Here is a 13,456-nt window from a genome sequence, read left to right on the forward strand (position 1 = left end):
GGCCCATGATGTCAGAGGTGGATGTTGGTGGTATGGCAGTAGAGGCTGAATCTTTCCACCAATATTCTGTTATTTTTTGTTGACATGTGAGGGATGGCATCAGAGGGGAAGTCTGACAAAAATATACCTGACATGGAAGTGTATATGAAGCAAAGGTGAGTCATTGAAATCCTCCATGCAGAAAAGATAGCATCCACTGACATTCACTGATGCTTGCTGAATGTTTATGAAGACCAAACAGTGGACATGAGCACAGTGAAGTTGTGGGTGGTGCATTTCAGAAACAATTCCATTATATCAGCTGTGAAATACTGGGTCACCTCCACTGATGCAAACTTCTACAACACAGCAACCTTTTTCATTGCAGGTGAAAATGCTAATGGTGATGACTGTTTTGTAAAAACAAAAACACTTTGAAAAAACTGTTTTGTAGCTGAGAATGTGCTCTATTAAATAGCATTATTGTGTTCTTTATATCTATTGGAAATAAATAGGAGGCATTACTTTAGGAGCAACCTACATAATGTTAGTTTGTTTTATCATTTTAGGATACCTGGATTCTTTTTATTTTATTTTATTTTACTTTTTAATTTGTTTATTTTTCTGAGCTACATGATATTAGCTTCCCCTTCCTGTTGGAAATTTCTAAGAAAAACTATTACATGCTAAATTCAATACAAGGAAATCTAGTTGCAAAAAGTGTCTCAGACTAACAGTAGCAGTATCGGCCAATTTCCTTGCAAATTGTTTGCACTGTGATGGAATTTTAAAATATGAGCATCAGAGAATAATTCCTTAAGTCAGTTGGTATTGTGGCACTTGGGAGGAAAGACTAGCATGATTTTTTGTTGTGTAGAAAATAAATCTTTATGGATTCTCATGTTACCAAATGGCAACTGTGCAAGAGGTAATAGTCTGAAGCATCTACAGATAAAAGAGATTAAGTACAGATAGCAACAAAATGAAAAATAACTTATGAAATGGATCAACGAAGAGGTGATATCAATATTAAAAATGACTATTAATTTCAGTATTGAAAAAGTTCTCATGGTTAAGAATGTAAAATAAACAAAAGGTGAGAATAAAGTGGCTGAATTATTTAAGTAGCTCAAACTCATGGTATGAAAGTAAGATTTGTGGATGAATTACAGAATAAACCCTCTCAAAGCCAAGAACAAAAGAACTGTACTTCACCATACCATATACTGCTCATTTTCTGTAGTGCTATGAATCCTGTTGTTTACATCTATGCATCTTTTGCTATGATTGTACCATAATGAAATCAATTAAGCAAAAAAAAAAAAAAAAGACAAATTGGATAACTGTTTTTATTGTAAAGAGTTACATTTGAGTAATTCTGATTATTATTACCTCTTTTTACAAAAAAAAAAAAAAAAAAAGTACCACTGAACGAAATCTCACCAGTAATATTTACTATCATGAGAATAAATATAACATTTAATTTATTTATACTGGACAGAGTATAAAAAGCAGAGAGGCAACTAGTTTCAAATAATACAGATTTCATGAAGATATTGACTACAGTTTTAAAAATTTTCAACTGAATTATTTTGATAACTTGTAGCAATAGAAATCAAAGCAACTTAGTGAGATGGTAACTGGCTTCACCTGCTTCACAGTGATTGAAACACTTTTACAAGACTGAAGAAAACCACTTCTAGAAAATAAATAAATAAAAAAATAGGACTCGTTGACAACAAGACAAGCAAGAAAAGCCTACCTTCATTTTTCTTTTTTTCTTTAACTTCTGCTTTCATGTGCCCTGTCATGTGGAAGTTTTAACAATAGCAAAGGGAAATATTTGGTGCAGTACGTATGCAGAGCACTGTAAGTTCAGATGCTAAGATGGCCTTTCAGTTTTTATTTCCCAGCTTTTTATTTAAAAGTTGTAAGAAATTCTGGTTTTCAAGAGCAAGGGGCTAATAGCACTTCCTGAGCCTGGCACAGGAACAAATCACATTATCTATCCTCATGAGAACAGTCTAATTAAGCACAACAGGAGTCCTCATGCGGACATGGTAAAGCAAGCAGTATTTTGATGCCAGTGTAGCAGATAAATGAAAATTCTTTAACTCCTCCAAATCTAGCTCAGCCTTATTCTGCAGTGTCTAAATATATGGACTTTGTTGATGTTTAAGATTTAGCATAAATCAAATAAACTACTGCACAAAACAGTTAAGTAGTTACATTATTAGTACCCAAGAATCTGCCTTCTAAAGCTCATTTCTGCAATCTTTTGCAGTTGAATGGCTACATAAGTTTTGTATCCCTCAAAATAAAGGAGCATCTATTGCTACAATTTATTAAAAATTCAAATAAATATGGAGTTAAGGCTTTAAGCATGTGTCTGTTAACTTTATTTTCTATTCATCTGTCTGTCTGTTGCAAACATAGGAAATACATGTGTTTTTCTTTGTTTCCTGAAATTATACTCTAGTCTAGCATTTATGGAGTATATGGTAAGTAAATTTAAAGAATAGAATAAAATAAGCCTCCCGTCATCTATTACAGGTGATACAACAGTATGCTATGGACCAAAGGTGTCTTCTCTCATTTCAAGTGTTGTGAAAGGTACAGAAAGGGATGAGAGCATATGTTTACATTAGTTTTGCCTTTATGAGCAATAACTGCACAGAATCCTTCCACACATGCTGCCTCCTGCCATACCTTTCTGTACCTGTTTTTAATGACTGGCTTTGCGAGTTGAAATAAATATGCTATAATTATGCAAATATTGAGATTTGCTAATGCAGAACACTCTGCTGGGCTGGGCTTCCACCAGCCACCTCATGAGTGAAATTGTCACTGACAAATTCACTTTGTCTTTGTATGGAATGTGCCAGTATCAAAGAAAGGAGGCAAATACCATATTTAAAGAAAATAAATCAATCATTTTCTGTAGGCTTCCTAGTGTATGTACTCTTATCTTAATTTTACAGTCTGATGAGGTGTTAGAATGGAAGAAAATGGTTGCAAAAACTGGAGCTGTTCAGCCCAGAGAAGACACTGAAAATAAACAACAGAGACACTACAGGGCAAGGATTACTGTTACAGATTTGTTGTTCTTTCAGAATGCCAGTGCTACAACAATGTTCACAAGAGTTGATGAGTGGCTCACCTCAATGAAAGTTTGCTTGTCGTAAACAAACACTGTTGATTAGAGAAGACAGATATTTCTAAACGATGTTCTAGCTTAGAAAAATAGAGAACATGGTTTTGTAAAAAATTATTTGAAAAGCTAAACATAAGTTTAAGAACTAAAATCATTCCCTTCTACTAAACCTAATGTTGGAAATTCACCTTCCTTTAGCAGACATTCTTTTCTTGTACTACATATGGTATATTAAGTTATTTTAGCAGAGGAAATGAGAGTCAGTCAATTCTATTTTAGTCCAAGTACTGAAGTGAAAATTATATGATGAAGGATTTCGCAAATACAACTTCTAAACAAACTGATGATTGCAACACTATCAGAAATTCACTGCTGAGGAAAGCAATGATAGTTGTATAGAAAAACTCTAGTGATGAATTTTCCTTCCACTAAGGAACATGTGTAAATCATAGAATCTTAAATGTCAAATATAGAATAGATAAAATAGATATCAAGCCGTATTTTGTTATCCCAATTTCCTAGAGAAAGGAAGCTGGTTTTGGTTGTGCTATTGGCCCATCTATTCCACCACAAAGACAAGGAAAAGGAAAAAGTGTGCAAATTCAACAATGGATCCAAGAGTAACAAATTTATTCAGAATTAGTACAAGTTGATAAGTAGACAATGATTCACATTTATATATCTACCAGTAGAAAAGCAGTTATAACTTAATTGCATATCAATTTACCATCAGCTTGATCGATTAGATCAAGAAAATTGGACAATGTGTCAGGCAACAAGAGGCTTGCAACCAAACATACTATTTGTAGCAATACACCCTGCAAAACATATGTAGATATGGGGAAAAGCCAATGGGAGAACTGTTGGGTGTTTGCTGTTAGAAGTCACAGAACTTTAGGTTAAAGTCTTTGTTTGTTTGTTTATTTGTTTGTTTATTAAGGCACGTATTCTGAAATTTTCCAAAATATTTACAAGTATGATTAAATAACTTTAGCTAACATTAACTTGAGAATCTCTAGACTCTAAGAGGATACCTGACTGACAGATAGAAACATTAAGAACATGAAATATTCCTTTTTCAGCTCAAGATAAAGGTTATCACACAGCCTAACAGGAATGTTTGCATAATGATTTGGTTTGTGGACTGGAACAGTAATTTAAATGTTCAAAAGTTTTACCTTTTGGATGGGTGGTGTTTGTTTTTATGGAAATTTGGGTAAGTAAAACAAGCAATGGAACCTTTCAGTGACAATTCCAAGCTACAGATTTTCACTTTTTTTTTTTTTTTTTTTGGAAAATAGTTCCAGAAGCTTCTGGAAGAGGTTTTTCTTCAGCCAAGGATAGAGATACCAAGTGCAATGCAAGATATATTACTCCATCAGCCCATCGTTATCCGCTGGCTGGAAGGTATTGCCCTCAGAGTTTCTCCCATGATGTAGCGAGCTTACACACTACAGTCTAAAGTCTATCTGGATAACTCATGAAAACATCCCTTCTCTGGGGTTTAAACTAAGATGGCTGACTTGGTATTTAGGCAATTAATTGCATATGTATTCAACTGCACTAGTTCTGTTATGGGGCTGGTGGGAATCAAACCTTTGGCTCCTCCAGGAGTATGTGAAATTAGAGTATACCTTCACAAAGGTTGGTTGCTAGGGGATGGCAGCCAACTGCAAAAGAATTTCCTTTCAAGAAAACTTTGTGCTTTATCTCCCATAACAAATCTTCTGGGTTTTCTTTCCATCTTTCTGCAGTTCTCTGAAGAAATATTGTTTCTGTAACCCCCAGGTAACCACTAGTTTAGTCATGTCTGTACACCTGGTTTACATACACTGTCAAACACCTACAGAGCTTGCAGGTCTTTGCCCAGAAACGTGGATGCCCCATCCTTGGTGTTCAAGACCAGGTTGGATGGGGCCCTGGGCAGCCTGATCTGGTGGCTGGCAACCCTGCTTGCAGCAGGGGAATTGAAACTAGATGATCTTTAAGATTCCTTCCAACCTAAGCCATTCTGTGATTCTGATTCAGTGATTTTCCAGGTGGAGCTCAGAGCAGCTGTTGTAATCCTTGAGGGTGCACCGATCAAGTCCTGCTGATTCACTGCGTTTGTACAGTTTGTTGTCTACAGGAGGACTGACACTCCTGCCAAATTCCCCAACTTTGGTTAGAGACGGAGTTAATGGTATTCTATGAGCAAGATTTGCTGCAAAATTTAACTTTGTGTCTGCAGTTGCTACAAAGATGAGACAGAATTTGTGAACAGGAACGGATCATCTCCAGCACATGTAGATGAAATATATACAATTTTATTCAAACCACTATCTGAATAATTTAAGCCTTTTCAAAACATATCAGAAGTCCGTCTGTTTCTCTGACGTAATACCACAACGGATTGAGAAAAAACACTCACTGGCGTCACTGAAGCTAAGGGGGCTCGATAAATCTGCTACTGAGTGGAGGTGTTCACGTGTAACATCGCAACTGAGAACCAGAAGTAAGAAATACGAGTGAGAACAAGAAGAAATAACAAAAGCTTTCCACTCATACACTCTTACCACACGGCAGCATGGGATTACCGAGGGGAAAGCATGACAGGCTGGAAAACACACAAGGCGCCCAGCAAGGCGCCTCGCCTGCAGGACAGAGCCCCGGGACGGCCGCCCCTCCGTCAGAGGGCGCCCCGGGGCAACGGGGTCGGAGCCAGGTCCTCTGCTGGGGATGCCCCGTGTGAAGGACAGGTTCCCCGGAGCCGCTTCGGGCGGCGTTGCGTAATCCCGTCACCGCGGAGGGCGTCGGCGCCCGGCTGCCCGGCTGCCCGGCTGCCCGGCTGCCCGGCTGCAGGCGGCGGTCCCGCGCACCTGCTCACCTGTCCCCGGCCGGCTGGGGGGGCCCGGCCCGGCCACTCCCCTCCGCGGGCTCGGCGCAGGCGCCCTAGCGGCTACCGCAGGCAGGGGGCGGCAACATGGCGGAGTGAGCGGCGGCGGCTCGGCTCCACAACAACAGCGGCAGCAGCGATCGCTCCCGCCTCCGCCGGCTTCTGCGCGCCGCTCGCCTCCGCCGGGCCGCGCTCGGCGGTTCCCGCTCCTCCCGGCCCGCGGCGGAGAGGCGGCCCCGGCCGGCACTCTGCGGCTATAACGGGGCATCGACGCCCATAATAATCCCTCATTATAGCGGAGCGGGGGAGCGGCTCCTGGGACGGTGCCTGCGCCTCGGGCCGGCTCCCTGCGGCCCCGCCGGCTGCGGCTGCGGTGGATGCTCGGCTCGGGCGGAGAAGGCGGCAGGTGCCGGTAACGGCGGGGGGTAAATGGCGAGCGAGAAGCCGGCGGCGGGGCCGGAGCCGCAGCCCGTGGGACTCATCTCCGTCGGGGCCGGCGGCGGAGGAGGCGGCGGAGGCAGCGTCGCGGTGATGGGGGAGCTGAGGGCGTCGGGAGCCGGCTCCGTGGTGCTACCCGCGGGGATGATTAACCCGTCGGTGCCGATCCGCAACATCCGGATGAAATTCGCCGTCCTCATCGGACTCATCCAGGTCGGCGAGGTCAGCAACCGGGACATCGTGGAGACGGTGCTGAACCTGGTAAGCGGCCGCCTCCCCGCCCCGCTTGCCGGCCCCGGGCACCGGCCGTCCTGCAGCCTGCCCCGCGCAGCCCGGCACAGCTCCGCGCTCGCGGCCCCCGTGCGCGCACGGCCCTTCTCCGGCCCCGGGCGGAGCGCCCTTCCTGCCCAACTCCTCTCGCGTCTCTTTCCTCTGCGTGTGGCACAGACCCCCGGCACTGCCCCACTCCCGGCAGGACCTCACGCAGGGCCCGTGTCCCCACTGCCTCCTCTCCTGAGGGAGCGGAGCGTGTGCCGTTCCTAACGGAAATAAATAAATAAATAAAATCAGGAGATTAAGTCATTAGCAACTTCAGGTTCTGCCGTGTAACCCGGTGACTTCCTCCTTGGAAGAAGAGTGGCGTGAATGTAGTGTCTGTTTCTAATTGAAAAAGGTTAAGCAAGCAGCCCGAGCTGCTGTCTTTTCTTAGTGGCTGACACATGTGAAGGGTTTAACCCTGTGAGCTCAGAGCTAGGCGAGTGTTTTGTGCAGAGGAAGAGGAGGAAGGGGATTTTTTTGCAAGGATTTTGCATGCTTTATTATCAGTAATAAAGAGTTAGTTGTGTTACCATGCTGTATTGGGTTGCTTGTATCTTAATAATCTCTCACGCTTTTCCAAACACTTGATTACTTGCCTGCAAATTAAGCATTGTTGCTGAATTTGTTTAATGTCTGTGTTGCAAAACGTTATTGTATGTTGATAGATAGCTCGAAACGAGAATGCTGGTAAAATGTAGCTCCGTAGTCATCTGCTCACTTCATGGAGTGAAAGAGTTACTGCAGGACTGTATGACTTAATGTTTTTGCGCTACCTACACCAAAGCCTGAGGAACCTACAGAAGCCAAACGAGTGGATCTAAAAATGAATCACTTTCAATTATGTGCAATTTGGTGCTGCTCCTGAATGCAAGATTTGCTGCAGCAAAGCTTTTGAAGCAGTTCAGTCAATGAAATATCTTCTGTTTTTGCATATAAAACAGGATAGAAAAATGACTGCTCAAAGCTGAATGGCAATTAATTGAAACTGCCTTTGTTTCAAATGAGTTGAATGTTTCTAACCTATACTCATTTTGTAGAAAGTCATATAAAGAATATCTTTTGTTTCCAATACTTTGCAAGGATGTATTCCTCCATTTGTCTGATAGCTATTTGCATTTGACCTAGCACAGATTGAATGGAAAAGCTGCAGCATGCAGAGAAAGGCACAATTTGATCAGATCATTTTAATATTTATGGCTTGAATGAATGCACAGGGTTAAAACTCTTGATAGTTTTGTGAATATGCCAAAATGGTAATCTCATAAATTTCTCATTTGTCTCTATGAGCAGTTTTACACCAAATTCAAATATGATTTTAAATACATATTTTGGTATAACTACGGTAAAGTCATCATAACTTTATTGGATTTTGCCCATTCCTTAAAAAGTAGCACCCAAAATAAAGGAATGACATTTACTTATTTCATTAAGTAGCTTTGTATAGACCATGACAGATACTGATATTTAATCTTTTCCCGACAGTCTTTATTCTTTCATTCTACTTACAGATATTTAAGCTTTCTTTAATTCTGTCTGTTACTACATCAGCAACTGGACTAACATTGGCTTATGCTTTAGGAGGGTTTAGAATGCATTATGATATTTATTTGGAGGAAGTACAGCACTAGTTACAGTGCTTGGCTGTAAGATCTACCTACTTATTTAGTTGCTAATTCTGAAAACTACGCTTGCATTTAAAAATAAATGAGTGTTTCACAGTTCTGTCAGCATCAGAAGAAGTATACGAATGTGAAAGTGCCTGGGAGTCTGCTGCAGTAGTGATGCATTCTGGATCAGTCATTACTTAACAGATGGACTCTAATATACTAGAGTCAGTATTCCCACAGAAGAGAGTGGTTATGTTGTCTGCTAATCTTTTTCTTCTCAGTGCAGCTAGTGTCTCGAATTTATGCTTGTATATTTAAAAATTTCCTCACACGGAAACCAAACATTGTAAACATGGGTGATCCAAAGTAAACTTGATGGTGTATCACTAAACTTCTAAATGTTACATGACTATGTTTTAAGGATTTTAGTAACAACTTTTAATGTGTGGGGTTTTTTTTTGTTGTTGTTTTTTTGTTTTTTTTTTTTTTGTTTTTCTTGACCTTTACCTTTTCTCTGCTTTTTTGGGATGACTTTTGAAGCAAGTTTGATTGTGAATGGACAGCATTGATAGTTGATCTCAATATCAGTTTGTGTAGTCCCTGGGATAAATATAACCTACATTATTGGGCATCTGTAAGCCATTTAGTAATAGATTTTTTGTATTATAATTCTATATTAGAATATTAGCATTCTCTTATTAACAACTAGAATCAGAAGTTAGTTTGAGATACTTTTTTATTTGCTTAAGTTATCTGAGGTTTCTGCTGTCTGCTTTGTAAAACTTAAGGAAATCCCTTCCTTCTTCTACACTGCTTTGTCTGAGACAAAACTCTGGTTTGGCTTGCCCTTGCCTGGGAGATAGTCACTTTCCTGTTACATTTTTTTGATGTTTCTCTTAGTCAGATGTTAGAATTTGATCTGATGGCCCCGTACAGTGGTCTCTGCTATTGCATTCTGTAGTTATTTCACGTTACAGTCTGATGTTGGCAGATGCAGTAATTTATTGTGTCTGTGAGGTGATAACATGCTTTTATCCAGTGCTGAAAAAAATCTTTATCCATTTCAAATATGTTGCTGGAGTTTTGACTTTGCCAGATTTGCTCAGTTTACTTTCTACTTGGACAGTGTTACATTGTTGTACGTACCTACATCATTGATAGGATTAGTTGCTACTTTTGATTCTTCCTTTTTTCATAGTGATACTTCTTTTCCCCTGAAATTGCTTTGTACTCAATATTAAATTATACTGGTGAATTTATTTAATGGAATTTCTCACAGTAGAGTTGCTAGTATTGCTTATATTATTCCTTGTGGTATAATGATACAGTAGAAGACATAATGGAGAGGGGATTCAACCCATGAACTAATTCAAGTTAACTCCTTAGTAATTTCAGGATGTTAGGAGTTATCTTTAACTTCTTAGACAATCTGTTAATAGTATGGACACTGGAAGAGTCTATGAACTGAAGACTTTTCTACCATAATTTTTCTAGTACGTTGTCTTATTACATTTCTGAAAGTAGGAAGTTATCATGCCTTGTGCATTTCTCTGTTACCAGGAAATTTTTGATATCTTTTGTATTATGGATTTCTATGAATTTCCAGATTCAGTGCACTATCTCTGAAATGTGTTGATTTGCTTACTACAGAGTACAGAATTGAAAAATACTTTCCTTGTGAACTATGTAATCCTTTAATTGCTCTTGTTGCTTTCTCTTTGGGGGGTATTTTGACACTGACTGATGCAACTATTGACGAGGAAGTCTTTTTCCTTTGGACAGCTCTATTAGTTTTCTTAGGAAACTGTCAAGGATGTTGTTATAACTATGATAGATCTGCCCATTGTTATTCTCCGTATTTCCTTTGCTTCTTGATACCCTTTTGTACTTATGGTATGTGTTTAAAAGGAAGTTTTGTGCTGTGTACTCCAGAAAATGTGATGTTAGAGGTGGAACTGAATCAGTCTGCCAGTCTGCATTCTTCTACTTCAAGTGTATTTTTTTCCACTTTTTTCCTAGTTAAGATTCTCACACGTGGTTTTAATTAATTGGTCTATAATGCTTTTCCAATGACCCTTCCTTTCATTATTTTTATTGACTTGCTTCCTTAATTCTCTACTTCATCAGTACTTTAACGGTCTTGGAATGTTTTTCCTTCATTGTGTATTTTTAATTATCCGTTGTATGTCCAGCTTTCATCCAGTATGACTGTGTCAATTACGTTGTCTTTTAGCTTCAGGAAGCTTTTTCTTGTTTCTGTTTGAATTTCATAGAATTTGAGTTCTGCGGTGCTGACTGTATGACAGTACAAGACATGTAAGTTGAACAGGAAGGCAGCTGATGCTAAAAATTGTGACTGGTGCTGACACATGCTGCTCATTTTGCCTGTGCACCTTGAACAGAGGAGATAATGTAGGTTTGAACAGTTTTCAAATTGATGCAGATGTAACTGACCGGTGTTCTCTTTGTGCAATCTGGAAAACTTTGTTTCTTTACATATCTTTTGTCAGGCTGCAGAGTGCTTATAAGAAAGTAGGTCAAACACCAGGCATAGTTCAAAAAGTCTCTTGCTGTTCTTGTTGACTTCAGCCCACGCTTCTGCCTAGCTCTTCTCATTTTTTTGGCTGTTCCATCCTACTTCAGCATTAGTCACCTACTGGGAGAGGTAAGCCATTTTTTAGTGCTTTGTCACACTTCGTACTGGCGAGAAAGGCATTTGCAGCTTCAGAGAAATTGGTTTAGGTCATGTGAGAGATGATGACCCCTAAAACCTTCTGTGGTAGTGGTCATGGGGAAAAACGTGAGATGCAAGATCATTTCTCTCTTTTTCTTCTTTTTTTCTTTTTTTTTCTTATTTTTTATCAAAAAACAAAACCAACCAACATTGATTGAGGATTGTCTTGAGCTAAAGCTGAGTTTTGATATCAGTGGTCTTTGAATCTACTTGAAGTCTTGGTTGCTGCTACTTCCTGTGGTAGAGTTCTGCTATTGTGCTGAGAGAAGAATTGCTTTAGTGCTTTGAGAAGGAGTAAGCTTTAGCTTTAGTCACATGGCCTCTGTTTGTCCTGTAGAACTAGCTTTGCAGGCTTAAGGATCTTATTCCATTTTGTTTGCGAAAGCCTTCCAATTTTCTTATTACAGCTATTCACTGGTTTACAGTGCTTATTAAAAACAGACGGGGAATTCCAAGGTTTTTGTTGTTGTTTTTCTTTTTCCTTAAATTGCGTTTGTGTTTTTAGGTTTAGGTAATGCTAGAATTGAGGTATCAAGTCTTGTCTGACCTACTACTCCCTATCTTGCCATTGCTATCTTCAGTCTAATCTGTGTGGAAGTGACTGTAGAAGCTACCAGATTTACATCAAAAGGGCTATAGACAATGCTAGAGGTTCTAATAGTGTTCTGTGGGCAACTATGTATGAATACTGAAGCTGTTGTCGTTATTGAGTACTTTTTTAATGTTAGGTATTTACAGATGGGAAACGTTACAATTTCTGTATCAATTGTGAAGTTCTAGTTATATTCTCAGCAAGGTGGCTGTGCTTCTGGTATGATGAATTGATGTATTTTTATAGGCAATAACTTTTTGAAAAACTGCCATGGCAAGCATATCACTGAATGTTTGTTACCACTTAATTATGAATAGCTATTTTCTTTTTAGGTCTATATTTCACTTGTCTTTACAAGATTCAGTTCATAGATTATAAGGGAAATGAACATGTAAGGCTTTTTTATTATATTTGTCACACTGAAGTAATAAAGTTCTGAGACTGATATCAAAAAAATGCCTCTATTCTTTCTATTTTTCCCACATTTGAGACCCTAGGATTATAGAATCTTAGAACATACTGAGTTGCAAGGGACCTACAAAGATTCTAGAGTCTGACTTCAGCCCTTACTTTGTTTTACCCCTTTGCATCAGGCAAAAGGTTAGCACCTTTCTTTGTCAAGAGGCTATTTTTACAGAATTCTGACCTCATTCTACATTTAAACTGTGTATTTTAACAGACTAGATATTGAGCAGTGTACTTAGTTATGTAGTAATCTTTCCCTTTGGTATTTTATCTTAACCCTCCCCACCACACCTTATCAACCACTACTCAAAAGGATAGAAGAGGGAGGATAACTCATTGCATTCGTGAGGCTGATGTCCTAGGAGGCAGTGCTGCAGTTTTTCATTCATTTTAATGCTTTTCCAATGCCTCCACTCATGCTTATCAAATATATGAAGCACTGCGCATAACTGTACATTCTAAAACAAAACAAACAAAAAAAAAACCAACAACTACAAAAATATATATAATTGTCCCTGAATTTTTATTGAAGTATTTGTTCCTGCTCCCTTAACAACATGACATACTGAGTTTAGTCAAAGTGGAATGAAATCTGTAATTGGGTTAGTATCAAAGCAGAGATGACTATATCCTGATAAATACTGTGGCTTTTAACAGATATGTTAGCGCAATAAGCTTTCCAGGCTATTTTTTGATCAATCTTTTAATCTAATCTGTTCATTACTTGGTACTTCACTGTTTTTGTAGTTTAGTCTATCTTGGTAAGTCTACCGACCCAAATCAACTTTCCTTGCTTCATGTTTTGTTGCAACACTTTGTAGCACTTTATGAACATTGTTGCTGTTGCCTGTTAGTCGACTTCTTGTATGTAGCTAGTGACCTGAAGATCAATCACAGAATCACAGAATTTGTAGGGGCTGGAAGGGACCTCTAGAGATTGAGTCCAACCCCCTGCCAAAGCAGCTCCCTAGCCCAGGTTGCACAGGTAGGCGTCCAGGCGGGTCTGGAACGTCTCCAGAGAAGGAGACTCCACCACCTCTCTGTGCAGCTGTGCCACTGCTCCGACACTGCACTGGGAAGAAGTTCCCACTTTATGTATGCACATCTGACTACATTGTTTCTGATAAAGAAACACCACAACTTCTGACTTTACTCTGCCGGAACTTTCATTCTGGTAATTTATATGGCTTAAAATTCATTCTGCTTTTGGAGTACATGGATAATAATAGTTTTCAGTATACAAATAAATCCAAGTAGTTTTGGTCTTACTGAGATTTGTACCAGAGATATCAAT

At 39.6% G+C, this 13,456-nt stretch overlaps 1 protein-coding gene across 1 annotated transcript in view; it reads left to right on the forward strand.

The window, feature by feature from the left end:
• The first annotated feature begins 6,281 nt into the window (after window positions 1-6,281).
• The window catches only part of NBEA (neurobeachin), a 479,458-nt gene continuing 472,283 nt past the window's right edge, over window positions 6,282-13,456 (forward strand). The window contains exon 1 of the mRNA XM_065730203.1: window positions 6,282-6,707. Within this exon, the coding sequence (XP_065586275.1) occupies window positions 6,438-6,707 (270 nt within the window). The 5' untranslated portion in view covers window positions 6,282-6,437. The remainder of the gene's footprint in view (window positions 6,708-13,456) is intronic.

This window comes from Cyrtonyx montezumae, unplaced genomic scaffold, assembly GCF_038088225.1.
Source record: "Cyrtonyx montezumae isolate F1298 unplaced genomic scaffold, pur_monq_1.0 scaffold_12, whole genome shotgun sequence".
Classification (NCBI taxonomy): Eukaryota; Metazoa; Chordata; class Aves; order Galliformes; family Odontophoridae; genus Cyrtonyx; species Cyrtonyx montezumae.